The sequence below is a fragment of the Platichthys flesus genome, chromosome 14 (assembly GCF_949316205.1).
Source record: "Platichthys flesus chromosome 14, fPlaFle2.1, whole genome shotgun sequence".
NCBI lineage: Eukaryota > Metazoa > Chordata > Actinopteri > Pleuronectiformes > Pleuronectidae > Platichthys > Platichthys flesus.
The window spans coordinates 23,810,696-23,824,331 of NC_084958.1; the positions used below are offsets into that span (position 1 = coordinate 23,810,696).

General features: G+C 45.2%; 2 protein-coding genes across 2 annotated transcripts in view; both read right to left on the reverse strand.

The window, feature by feature from the left end:
* Window positions 1–1,013: 1,013 nt before the first annotated feature.
* On the reverse strand, window positions 1,014–8,540 carry cavin4a (caveolae associated protein 4a). The gene is made up of 2 exons (XM_062404619.1): window positions 7,936–8,540; window positions 1,014–3,320 (listed from the first exon to the last, which is right to left on the reverse strand). Exons 1-2 carry the CDS (start codon window positions 8,341–8,343, stop codon window positions 2,745–2,747), a joined length of 984 nt encoding a protein of 327 aa, XP_062260603.1. The 5' UTR covers window positions 8,344–8,540; the 3' UTR covers window positions 1,014–2,744.
* A 1,831-nt stretch (window positions 8,541–10,371) lies between these two features.
* tmeff1a (transmembrane protein with EGF-like and two follistatin-like domains 1a) overlaps window positions 10,372–13,636 on the reverse strand; it is a 26,416-nt gene continuing 23,151 nt past the window's right edge. Inside the window, exons 7-10 of the mRNA XM_062404630.1 lie at window positions 13,632–13,636; window positions 13,418–13,541; window positions 13,051–13,212; window positions 10,372–12,517 (exon numbers count right to left, since the gene is read on the reverse strand). The exon at window positions 13,632–13,636 is cut by the window's right edge and continues 55 nt beyond it. Of these exons, the coding sequence (XP_062260614.1) occupies window positions 12,433–12,517; window positions 13,051–13,212; window positions 13,418–13,541; window positions 13,632–13,636 (376 nt within the window). The 3' untranslated portion in view covers window positions 10,372–12,432. The remainder of the gene's footprint in view (window positions 12,518–13,050; window positions 13,213–13,417; window positions 13,542–13,631) is intronic.

Below are 13,636 nucleotides of genomic sequence, written 5' to 3' on the forward strand. Positions count from 1 at the left end.
TTGTTGATCGTGAGCCTCCGAGTCTCACGTCTGCCTGAAGGAGGAGAAATTAATAAATTAATTTTGCTCTTCTCCTCTGAAGCTGTGATGGCTGCAGTTGCCATGACAACGTCATAATATTAAAGCACAGGTGCCTGCCAGCGATATTTATGGAAGGAGGTGCAGACGGGGGGGTGTCATGTTTCTGAGTTGTCAAGGTTATAAAAAGCATCAGTGATGAAATTAGACGCAGCAGCTGAGAACCTGCAGAGTGAGAGAGCAGATCAGAGTCTGCAGCTCGTTTACACTCTGATCAAAGATCACGTCCACTTAGAGACGCTAAGTTCCCTCAGGACGAGTCCACACTACTGAGGACTCATCATGTATTAATGACTTCTGAGAACTCATAGTAATGGATTAATAAATAAAGGTTTGTAGTGTGTTTGTATTTTTGAAGTTTTGGTATCGGAGCTTCTTCATCATCCTCCATCGTGTTATGAAGCATGTGGATGGTTTGATTGGAGCCTCTGAGGAAATGAGGGGTCTCCAGTGTTTGTTTTACGGCCAATAAATTCACACATGACAAACCTCCGGCCACCCGGAGACGAGCCGCTCTCTAAACTGCCTCCAGAGCCGAGCAGAGCGATTGGCATTTCATTTGGAGGCCGGCGGCGGCAGAGTGGTGACTCAGCAACACGCTGCTGACTGAGTGATGAGATCAGTGGAAGATGGAGGCTGAGATGATCTGAGCCTCTGCTGTTAGACACAAGTTTCAAATGTTACACAAACTAAAACCACACGTCTGTGATAGAAGAGTCCGACCTGATCAGTAACATGACACGGCTGTTTGCACCGGTCTATGTCCCCTCTGCTAACATAGAGGAGGCAAGGTTCATACAGCAGCCAGCCACCAGGGGTCTTCCCCTTTTGCAAACTTTAATGTCTTCCATCTTTATTTACAGTCATTGGAAAAAAAAGCAGGTTTTTGTATTGTCGTCAGTACTTTAAATAACATTACAGTGAGGTGGCTCATGGAGGTTTCATGAGAACTTTATTTATACAAAAAACAGAACAAAGCGGTTGAGGTGCTGCGTGTTGGCTCAGACCCAAACACCAGCTCAGCTCTTCAGTCGATGAGTTTGCAGAAAAAAACACAAAATGGAAACTGAACTGTTTCCAAAATGAAAAAGTCTGACATAAGTTAGAAATGAAACCTTATTAAAAACATTCAAACCAAATTCTATTAATCTACTGCAGTAAATCCACTCAGCAGCAGCAGCACAGGGACACAAATAGTGTGAGTTACCAAAGCTGGATATTATCATACAGGAAGTATCCTTTTCAGAACAAGACACCAAACTAATGTAAAGTGGCAGCGCAATAAAAGCTAAGATTCTCCAGAAACAGTACTTTCTGATTGAAAAAACTGATCTCATTAATCGCTCCAGGAAAATAAACGTTCATTCAAATTCAAAATGAAAATATCAAGCAGCAAAACTGGAAACTAAAGTTAAACAATCCTACGCTAAAATGCAGCAGTGCAAAAACAGCTTTATATTCACTAACACGGAGCTCAGTCCACCTTAAACGTACTTTAACCAGTGCTCAGTCCACCTTAAAACCATTAACACCAGAGCTCAGTCCACCTTAAACCCATTAACACCAGAGCTAAGTCCACCTTAAACCTATTAACACCAGTGCTCAGTCCACCTTAAACCCATTAACACCAGTGCTCAGTCCACCTTAAACCCATTAACACCAGAGCTCAGTCCACCTTAAAGTCACTAACAACATGTATATTGGAAACAGTGTCGTGGAACCTCTTGCTGATTGGGTCTTTTCGGTCACGACGCAGCCTCCTGTGATTCGTCAGGTTCCTGTCATGTGACCTCTAGCCTCAGCTACCAGAGTAGAAACAACATGGAGAATCAAAGTGTTACTGACAACTTACGTGAGGAGACCAGATGTGATTCAACAGTGTGTTCACACCGGCACACACACACTCAGAGGTCATGAGTGGTCATGTGATCTCTGTTTTCAGGTGTTTTAGTGGACGAGGATTAAAACTGATCAGAGATCATCGTCATGTGGGTGGAGCCTTAAAACGTAACTGATTTTAAAAACCAGAGACAGAACAGCAGATGGAACTGATTTTTATTCTATTGAATATGAGAACGACTCCAGAGGATCCAGTCGAGACGCAGGAACACACAATCCACTTGAGACCTCACAGAACCTCAGAGTCCACGTTCTGTCCCACCAGGCTTCTCAGAGACCAGCTGAGGACGCACACGGTTCAATATCCAGATCAGAGATCAGTCTTCAAAACCTCTTTTCTACGTTTGATCAAATTCTTGCTCGGGTATTTTTCTTCGAACCCTAAAACTTATCTGCACTTTGACCCCAGTTACATCTTAACAATCTTTCTTCTGGATTCATAATTTAATCAAACACAACTTTACCTTTTATTTAAATCAAAAAACTGAAACCTAAATCACAAAGAGCGATTCTCACATTCACGTCCCAGTTTGTTTCAGATCAAGTGGTTCAGTCGATGTGTTTGTTAAAACCTGTGAAAACATTTAATAGTCACGTGACCTTAATTTGCACATTTAATAAATAACCAGTTCATATATTGATATTTTGTTTTCATCTCAAGTCTAATGAAAATGTCCATCCTTGTTGTCGACCAATCACAGACGAGTTTCCCGACTCTCCTCCCCTCGCGCTGTCCAGTCACGTTCAATCTTCTTCATGTTGTCTCTCTATCCTATCCGGGTGGCGCCGGCCTCCTCCACTGGCCCCTCCCTCTTGGTTTCAAGGCCCACCTCGGTGTAGGCGACCTCCGGAGAAGCCTCCTGTGGATCCTCCACCTGGACCTGGGCCTCGGGGTCGGCCTCTGCGCCCTCCTGCCCCTCAGCCACCGCCCTCTCCTTCTTCAGCTTGATGCGGAAGGTCTCTTTGTTCGGAGCCTTCTTGGCGATGTTCTCCTTCAGCCGCTCGCCGGACTGCTTCAGCCGCTCGCCGGCCTGGTGCATCCTCTCCCGGCGCTCGGGCGGCATGACCTTCTCGCCCAGGTTGTGGAACCTGGTGCCCAGGTTGTCTTTAGTTTTGTTCATCTTCTCCTTGGAGAAGGCGGCCTTCAGGGACTCTGTGCTCTTCACCACTGACTTCTTGAGGCGAGCAGCTCGTGAGGAGTCCGTCTCCTCCACGCTCAGGTACTCTTCATCAGAGGACAGGTCCGCGGGGACATCGTAGAAGTCCGGCTCAATCTCCAGCCCATCCAGGCCGAGTCCTTTAGGAGACTTAGTGACGGCCACTGATGGGATCTCTGTCTCCCCCTACAGAGAGGAAAGAGAAAGGACAAGTTGAGTATCTCTTGTCCCCCTGAACCATCATCAATCCTGCAAATCATGACCTCAGAATCAGAGAAACAAGAGAGGCAGTAAAGAGACACTTTATATTGAGGTGCCCGTCAACGTGAGGGACGGTGGTCCGATGCTCAGGGCTGCTTCACGCTGGTTCAGGACTTTCAGCATTTCAGATTTGATGTTAGCACATCATACGATCTCTAACATCCTCCAGCTTTGTGCTAAGCTCGGCTCAACACGTACTGGACCTTTGTCTGTGCTCGACACACAGAGATGAAACTGATTTCATCAACAGAACAGAATGGTTGAACCCTTTCAAGCTGAGTCATCTTCCCGTGTCTTGTTGCTTATTTTGCATCTGATTACTCTTTAAAGTTTCTCTGTGCAGCCGCTGATCAGTTAATGAAATCTGACCCTGTTTAAAATCACCCTGGACCTTTATCTGTGCTCGACTCACAGAGATGACAGTGATACCTCTCCTCTGTCTCGCCTGTGCATTAGTAATGAAGGACTGTGCTGCTCCTTCAGATGATGGACGCTCAGATACCAACATGATATTCCTCAGAGATGCTCAGTGGGACCTGACCTGAGGCCTCTTGGCTCAACACACTTCATGAGATCAGGTTTTTCTATTTTTACAGACGAGAAGTAACTGAGCCTGGTTGAGAGCCACTGCTTTGTCTCGATGGAAATAACTGGACACGCACCAAGTTCATCAATCTGTATGTGTCCCAGTCTTGTTTTAGACATTTAGTGTTAGTAACAATCTTCTCTTTCTTGATTTAACCTTCGACGATGTTGCATTGTAGTTTTTTCTCCATTTCCTTCCAGACGACCGATGCGTTTTGTTTAAATCAACCTCCACAGAAATGAGACATGTTGCAGACTGACAAGCCTTGATGTCAGTTATTAAATTGAAATTGAAACACAATTTCATGTGACCCTGAATTGTTGAATTGTTGAATAAATGTCATGAGCACGTTTACATTGAGATAATCATTGTGGTTTTAATTTAGCTATTCATTTCCCCTCTTTCGTGTTTTTAAATCAAATTAAAATCTTTATTTTATCTTTTTTTTTAAAGCAGGATTGTCTCATGTCCCGACGGCCAACAGAGAGACAGCAGCTCCTTTATGAACCGCCCCCCTCCTCCCATCATGCTCCACCTGCTGCGCCCTACAGGTGACTTTGGATGTGAAAGCTAATTAATCCAAATTAACCTGCGGCCAGCGGCAGCAATCACACTCATTAATCAGGAGCAGTCCTCAGAGTGCGTCCGGAGACTGGGACTGACACAGTGATTACACCGGTGGGGAATGTGGGTCAGTGCATGTGTTAACAACCTGCTTAGAGCAACGCAAACAACACAATCTAACACACAAAAGATCAACGTCTCTGCAGCCTACGCAAAGTTCGACCTGGAGTCTTCACAGGTTTGTGTATAGCGATGGATATGACGGGCAGCATGTCCAGGTGGTATATCAATATTAATATTAATATGAAGAGTTAAATGTTGGACCTGTGATGAATTTTTAAAGAAACAGAATAAAACTCAAAAATCTACATTCATGGGCTGAACCTGGCTCAAACTGCCCCCTAGTGTTTCAGACTGTCATTGCAGGGCCGATGTTCACGTAGAGGTAACATCATGTTACATCATGATATTTATATATATACAGTATATGAAAAAGTTAACACAATGACAACAGCCAGTCCCACTCTGCAGCCTGTTGGCAGTACTCATGAAGTCCTGTAATTGTGTGTTTGCCTGCAGACAGTTGAACTCATTGTTCAGCTTCCATCATCACAAACTGAAACCATCAACTCCTCTGAGACGACACATTGTCCTCTGATGTGCAGTTCTGTGAACAACAGAGGAGGCAGCGCAGCTCCGGGTGAACACCAGCAGCCATTCATCTTTTTCTGATTACAGCCAACTGTCCCAGACGCTCATTATTCAGCCACTGGCGGCAAATGTCTCCATCAAGCCGCTTGTTGCTTCCTGTTAAATGACCGCAGCTGAAGCTCTATATTAGGAGATGAACACAGGCCTCAGAATAACCGACAGCACATTATTCATGAGGAAACTCAACACGGCCACTGTCTCCTCTGCAGGAAGAGATATCCAGAGCAGCAGAGCCCGGAACCGGACTCAGATAAACCACAGAAATACAGAGCGTGTGGACCAGCAGACGGACGGTGGACAGACTGGAGCTGGGGACATGTACTGCAGATGTCTCATTCTGAGAGATGAATGTCGTTAATCAATGAGCATCATCCTGAGCCGTACCTCCGTGGAGCCCTTGAGGTCCCAGCAGGTGATGTTTTAGATAATTTATTAAAGATCATACAAGTCCCTAATGACTTCAGATTCACACAGACACTGGACTGGACAGAACTTTTCTTTTCTGCTCTTGTACGGAATCAGCAGAATCATTAACATGTTCATTAACATGTTCCCACAAATGTTGTGTGTGAGCAAGTTCATATCATGTGCACTGAAGATCAATGTCAGGACTTCAGGCTCCACTTCAGTAAAGGGTCAGACTCTGGTCCAACCGCGTCCAAACAGCATGTGCTGAACCCCCTTAGTTTGGTCCTGACCCATCTGATAACATGGAGGAGGAGGGTTTATGACCTATACTTCAGCCAGACACCAGGGGGCGATCCAGATGATTTAGCTTCACTTTTAAGAGCCTCCATATCGTTTACAGTTTATGGTTCATGTGAATAAAACTGCTTAGAAATCACAGAGTCACTTTGTTTGTTTAACTTTATCTTGATGATTAATTATGACATCATTTTGGAATTCAAAAGTGTCTTATTACACTCATTCATTTCACTTATTTCCCTTCATGTATGTTTAGCTGCAGGCGTGTGAGGGGGCGGAGCTCGCAGTGTGTACGCTGGGATCCCAGAATAGGTCACAGAGCGACAGCAGCTGTTGGCAGCACATCGCTCTCCGGTGACCGCTCTGAAGGCCGCACGCTAACCAGTAGAGCGGCTGAATGAACAAGGGGAAACTTCAAAGAGATTTATCCCCTTTAATCCATTCAATCTGGGAGTATTTGATAAATATGACCACATCCTATTAATGTATCAATTAATCAATCTACAATTTTAACCTCGAATCAATTTGACAAATTCAGAGAACTTGTAATTAAAGTTTGTAAAATGTAATTGGTTTAAATCCCTGAAAACTGGTATAATCGACGCAGAAATCCATGTTATATCATGTTCGGTGTGATTTTGTCCTTTTATTGTGAGAATGAAGAATACTAGAATGTGTTCAATTAAACGACTTACTGCTGTGTTATAAAAATCATACTCCTGAACTTTCATCTGTTCCCTTTAATAAATAAACAAACTATTTCTTCACAACATCTAGATAAGAAGTGACTGAAAGGAGGAGAGGACGAGAAGCCCGGAGTGGAACCACTGCTCCTTCACGTAGAAAGGGGTCAGGTGGTTCTGGCATCTGGACGCCTGCTGGACGACTTCCAACCGGGCTAGAAAAGCATTGAATGAATCTTCATGTAGGGCTAGGTGTCCTGAGGTCTTCAGGACACCAGTCTGCGTGTCTCTGCCTGAGGCTGAGGCTCAAAGCTGCAGCCATGCGTCACCATTAGAAGTTCACACAGAACCAGTCACTGACTCGCTGCCTCCAGACAAACATCCCACAGAACTCGAATTAAAACCATTAAAAAGTCTGTCCACCACTTTAATGACAAGTGTCTCCTCAACTAGCCCAGCAGCCTCTCTGCTCTCTTAAAGGACGGACTACGTGTCTTTATTTGTCTTCTCTACGTGTGAGGACATCAGACCATCAGCAGCAGGACTTTCTACCGGCTCTCGATCAGTGGCACATTGTCAACGACACTCTGAAGTCGCCTTGTTTTCATGACTTCACCTGATTGACGCGCTCAACGGAGACACGCCCTCTTATCGTGAAGACTTTTCTACAAAATGTCAGCATCATAGAGTCGAAGGAACTGAAACCTTCCATCTCCTCACATTCCCACTCACGCTCTCACTGGTTCCACCTCCGAATGAGTCGAGTCCCAGTTCATTGGAGTTAAGATGTCAGAGCTTGTTCCGCCTGAGGGAATGAATCTACTTTAAATCTCATACTTGACCTAATTATGCTCCAGTTGCGATAAAGAAAACGTTTAAGAATTTGTTTTGAACATGAATCATTCAAATGACAAATTGTGAAATGTTCTTTACTCTTGCTGTAACAACATTTAACAGGTCGAGGGGTAAGTTCCTGATTATGCTACGTAGCCACATTTAGCATAAACAGCTGTTTGGATTTATTTACGGATCATGTTCTTCTTCATGGCGTCACCGTCCAGCCGCTTCATTCCTCCTTCGTTTGTAGCTACGTCCACACGCCTCCCTGTGACCTCATCATCAACTCACAGACTAAAGAACTGAACTCAGAAATGTTCTATCTACAGCAGCAGATCCAAACAGTTCAGACTCAAAACCTACAGATAGACTTCTGCTTCAGGAATCACTTAAAGGGCCAGTGTCATTCTTCCTGTGAACTTACTTAAACACCTTCAGACCCAGATCAGCTCACCTGATAGATCACGACCCGGAACTTGTTGCGGGTCAGCAGCTCGTCCTGCGTGGTTTCAACCTTCTTCACGCGCACGTTTTGCTTCTCGACACGTGTCCGCACCTCCTTGACGTTGGCGCTGACTTTGCGGGTCTTCTGCAGGAGCTTCTCCACCGTGCTGCTGGTGTCCGTGTGGTCCTTGGCCAGCTTCAGGACGTCGCCCTGGATGGTCTTGATGTTGCTCTCCAGGTCCAGCTGACGCTCCTCCATGCGCTGCTGGCAGGACTGGACGTTGTCGATGATGCCGGCCACGCGCTCCAGCAGCGACAGGATGGTGAGGGCGCTGATGGGGTTTCCGGCCTCATCCTCCACCCCGATGATCTCCAGCTTCTCCTGGACGCCCGCCGTGCGATACTTGTGCTGATCCATTGGAGGGTTTTGATGGTTTGTGTCTAAAAGGTTCAATCTCTTGGTTCCAATTAGTTTGAATCTCGGTTCAGAGTGGCCGATGCGTGGTGTAGTTGGGGGAGCAGGACCAGGACCGGTGGGGCTACCAGCAGAGAGACCAGAGAGAGGCAACACCCAACTGCTGTGACCAAACTGAGGTCTGGGGAGAGGGGAGAGGGGGAGAGGGGAAACTCCACCTTCCCTTTTTAAAAAGTCGTCAGAACCAGAGGGAACCTGAATTCAGCCGCCAAGTGGGGAGCAGCTATGCTCTCACGAACCCCCCCCGGCTAAAAATACGAACTCTTTGTAAGGCGACACTGGGACATTTTGGGAAGACACGAAGCAGGAGGCTGGAAATCCCCCCCCACGTCCTGCTCCACTATGTTAGACCCACGCAGACCAATTCATAATTTTCCATTATTTGCTGAAATGCCAGCAGCTGTGAAACATGTACATCAGCAGCAGCTTAGCGTCGTCCTGCAGCTCGGCAGTGACAGATGTAAAGAGGCCACAGTTGTCTGGGTAGATCACACAGGGCTGGAATGTTTTCAGGGGATTAAACGCTGCAGCTCTGCCCTTTACACTTTCCCCCCCGAGTCACAGAGTCCAAACATTGACTTGGACTGAGATCTGAAGCTCGTTATAGAGTCGAGTGTCACAGGGACATGGGAGGGTCTATTCATCCTGACCACTATTTATGTGAAGAACAGTTCATGTCTCGGCTGATTCATTGATGGTTTAACTGCACGAGACCAAAGTCATTAACTTGGTGAAGAAGCTGGAGCTTTTCCACCTTCGGTTCGGACCAATCAGCGTCCAGTGAGGGGGGGTCTACTGGCAGCTGTGGGCGTGTCTTGGGTGTTTGTCAATGACAATAAGGAGGTTACAGGGTGGATGCAGCAAAGAGCAGCACTGAGGCTCATTCTCAGAGGAGGAAAGTGTATTTCCGATTCTCCTGTGAAATTCATTGAGTTGAGCTGCTTCCCGACCCGGACTCAGGATGAACTGCTCCCAAGTACAAACTCAGAATAACCTCCAGAGCCTCTCACACTCAGCCCCACCGGAAAGATTGTCCCGAGATAATCTGGAGTTCAGTCCAGGTCTGAGAGCAGCTTGTCTGTCAACTAGTTTCACAGGAGAATCACAAATCCACCTCAGAATGAAGACGTCCAGAGTTTGTGGTGATAAGATCCGACACCTGTGAACAAACACATGATCTCTGCAGTGACAGCCCCCCCCCCCCCCCTCTTGCTGCTCCGCCCTCACCTGAACACTCAGGTTCCTCTTGTTGTGAACGAGTCTGAGAATCTGCTGCTGCCTTGCTCATGTGTGAAAGTCGGAAGCTCTCCTGTGTTTATTGCCACGTCTTAATGAACCCACACACACTGCTAGTTCCTGTGGTTTTCAGGAAGGCAACACCTGAGACTTTCAATGAGTGAACATTGTGTTTTACAGTGGGATAGTTTGAGTTGACAGGTTATTGAACCAGTTCGACTGAGGCCAGCAGCTGCTTCTGCCCCCCCCCCCCCCCCCAACCAGTAACTCTATATTTACCCGGGGCAGCGTGCCTCAGGCCCCGCCCCTGGCAGAGCTGAACGGCGTTCATGCTAGTTCATTTTCATGTGACGAGGAGGCGACCTCTGCTCCGGTTCTGCTTCTGATGACGAGCAGAACTCTGGTGATCTCCTGACATGCTCCTGACATGTTCTGCAGGTTCTGTTTGTGAGAACAAATGTCTGAGTCAGTCAACATGTGTGTAACATGTCAGAGTGAGTCCATGTGATGAACCAGCAAGACGAAGACGTCAACTTGGAAACACGAGGAGATTCCAGAGCTTTTGGTGATGGAAACGTTAGAACACACACACACACACACACACACACACACACAAACACACACAGGAGTGTGAGATCAGAAATGATAAACAAACCTCAGCAGATTCAGGCAGAAAACAAACACGTGAATGAAGCGACACATGTGGACGTTGGGTTTACGTTAAAAAACATTTCCTCTTTTATTTTGGCAGAGACCAAAAAACAGCCTCTAAAAGTCTACATGCAATGAAGATCAACATGTCAAACACATTCTAGTCACATTTAGAGAAGTCACGGCTGTGATGGTCGACAACAAGAAACACGCTGCTGGGGGGGGAGGGGGGCTACGACCTGTAGACATGACAATATAAATAAATATAATAAAAACTATAAACACACACAGACAAACAAACCTCCCCAGAGCTCCAGTCCCTGCTCCACAGGTTCAGGGAGGATTTGGACTTTTCTGTCTCACGTCAGGGACATTTTGTGTTTGTGAATAACGATGGACGACACAGCTCCTGAAAGTAAAGCCGATCATCTTCATCGCCCCCTGGTGGCTGGCTGCAGTATAGCTCATAAACCTCCTCCGTGTTAGCAGATGGGACTTGGAGCAACTAAACAATCAAAGTAGACGTTAAATAAATGTTTGTAAAGATGTTTCAGGTCGTTCTTCTCTCTCTGATGTTTGTTCATGTTTCTGATCAGTTTTGTTTGAATCAGTTATTTGATGATATAAAACAAACTGAGACGTCAGGATTGACAGCTCAGACCGACTCCTGATTGGTTGAGAGCTTGTATGGGCGGGACCTCGATCACTGCTGCACAGACTCGGACACCAAATGACGTCAGAAACCCGGGATTTGAACCAGGAACCTTCTTCCTGTGGATATTTTAGCTTTATTTAAACGTGAATATGTGGAGATGTGTCGTCCATCTTTATTTACAGTCGATGCTAAGTGAGGCGTTTCCCTTCAGCGGATGTAGACGTCCCCTTGAGACGTGGTGAGATTTACTTTTTAACCAAATCAGCCACAGGTGTATTTTCTTGTCACTTGACTTTCTACAAACAGTATTTGTCAGTTTTCTCAGTTTAACGCTGAGACGCTTCACATTAGGACAATCAGTGACATCTGTTCACATCACAGAGGAAAGACCCTGGAGTCACTTTCAGACTCAAACTCCGCCCGGAGGAGGAGGAGGGTTTTCAGATCTGTGCTTGGAATGTCTCAGTGAGGAGCAAATGCAAAATTAAAACAAACAAAAAACCACATTCATAGAATCTCCGTGATTTCAACCAAGACTTCTTCCAGTCAGGTGGAAGCGTTACAATCAATCGACTCTGTTCCTGGTGAAAGTAAAGGTGGTTATAGAAGAACCTGCCGCAAAGTTCCAACCAATGTTCTCCCCCCTGAAAAAGACAGATTTAAAACATGACACGTTTCTTTTCTCAACCCAAATAAAACCTTCTCGCTTGTCTCCTGATCTTCTGTCCGGCGGCTCTGAGGTGGCGGAGGCTCTTCTTTTAAAAAGTTTAAACTACACCACACTACACAGTTTTCACAAGTCATGCGAATATACAGGAGCTAGAATTTAGAAAGCAATGCTTTAAATAAAACATAAAAACCTTAAGTTAAAAACTATAATCGTTACAATAATAAATTATTAGCTCGTTTAAACACAGTGAAATCTTTACACAGAACCTTAAAACAAAGAGTAAGTGTAAACAGACGTTTCTATATCCCTGGCTGGCCCCTCCTACTCACACGGACAAAACCAAACATTAAAAACAAACTGCATTTGGTGATCAGCTGCTCGGTGTTAGTCCAAAGTGGAACAGAGGGGGCACTAACCCAATAAATAGCACATTCCAGAGGGGCGGACATTACTCTGTTAGCCAGTTAACTAAAGGTGCCATATTTATAAAGCATTCAACTAAACCTCAGATGAAGCAGTTACAGTAAATAAGACGTCACACGTTTTGATGACAGGAAGTGACAGAAGGTTTCCGTCGATCTGATCCTTGGTCTTGCAGCAAAAAAAAAAAAAAAGATAAAAAACGAAATCTTAATTTATGAATGTGCCAAAATTCCATCCGAACAAAAAGAAGAGACGATAAGGCCCCTGAAAAAAATATTCAGATTCTTCTTCTCGACGGTTTCCCAGGAGAACATTTAAAATCAATAGCACACATTAAAAAAATGGCTTTCCCACGCCGTAAGAAAAAACATATCAAAAAGAACGACCGGCAACACGGCTATACCATCCTGGAGTTAGTGTCCGAGGGAAAGTGTCCAAGGTTTTGTTTCTGTCGGCGGCCTCGGTTGTTTTTTGGACATTTCCTGAAGAGATGGAGACAGATGTTTGTTTTACTCAAATCAAACTGAATGAACTCATCCAATAAATCAATATCTCAAATCCTCACATCACAGACTTCTGGAAAAGAGGTTATGTTTTCACCCTGACCCAAGAAGGAACCTTACTTTTGGGAGGACAGATATTTATGAGTGTGTGTGATTTGCTGCAGATCCAAATTAAAATCTCTTTCCAGTGAATTTAAATGTGAACTCGACACTTTTGGTTCTTTTAAGGAAGGAATGCATCTTATCCTCATATATTAAAGAATTCTGAAACCACTTAGTTCAATAAGAGTATTTAATTGGCCCCAGACTGCTGCTTAACCTGAATCCTTTAATTCTGAATAAAGATACTTTTTAAATTCATGAAAAACAAACCTTAACAACAGTTGAATTTGTTTAGTATTTTAGATTTAACTGTAAATCAATGGTTTTCATTTATTTAACACTTTAACAGCAGCTGTATTTTTCCGTCGAGGCCTTTTTGAAGTTCAGTTTGTATTGAGTTTCAGATTTACCTTGTGATGCACATCACCACAGCCACGATGATGGCGATCTGCACGGCACCGATGATGGCGGCGATGAGGACGTAGTGCAGCTTCTGTCCACTGGGGACCACGTACAGGATGTTGAAGTCCTGAGGCTCGTCGCACTGCGGCCCTTTGTAACCCGAGTCACATCTGGAACACCCAAAACCACGATCGTTAAATAACTGAACAATCGAGACAAAAACATGAGCTCACGTTTGGCCTTGGTCCGTTAAAACATCCGTAAAGATCAGGGATATTTTCTTTATCCGTCTGGACAAACTATGTAATGGACACTGGACACAGATCTAGTTGTGACTGGAGGAAAGAAGATTCAGAAACAGGATCGCTGACTAACCTGCAGGTGGCCATGTTGTACTTGATCTCACATTTCCCGTGAACGCAGGAGCTGGCGTAGCTGTCGGCGCAGGGGATCGGCATCCCAGCGTAGAAACCGTCCCCGTGGTCCAGACCTGTGGTTTCTGGACATGAGAGGACGACCGTTACCGCTGCTGCTCACATATTAGACATATATACAGACATATTTAACAAGGAAATAAAGACTTCCTTACCTAAG

Coding starts and splice junctions, on each gene's coding strand:
- cavin4a (XM_062404619.1), bottom strand. CDS start 8,343: ATGGATCAGCACAAGTATCGCACGGCGGGCGTCCAGGAGAAGCTGGAG. Junction 3,321..7,935: donor TCCGGGTCGTGATCTATCAG/GTGAGCTGATCT, acceptor TCCTCTCTGTAG/GGGGAGACAGAGATCCCATC.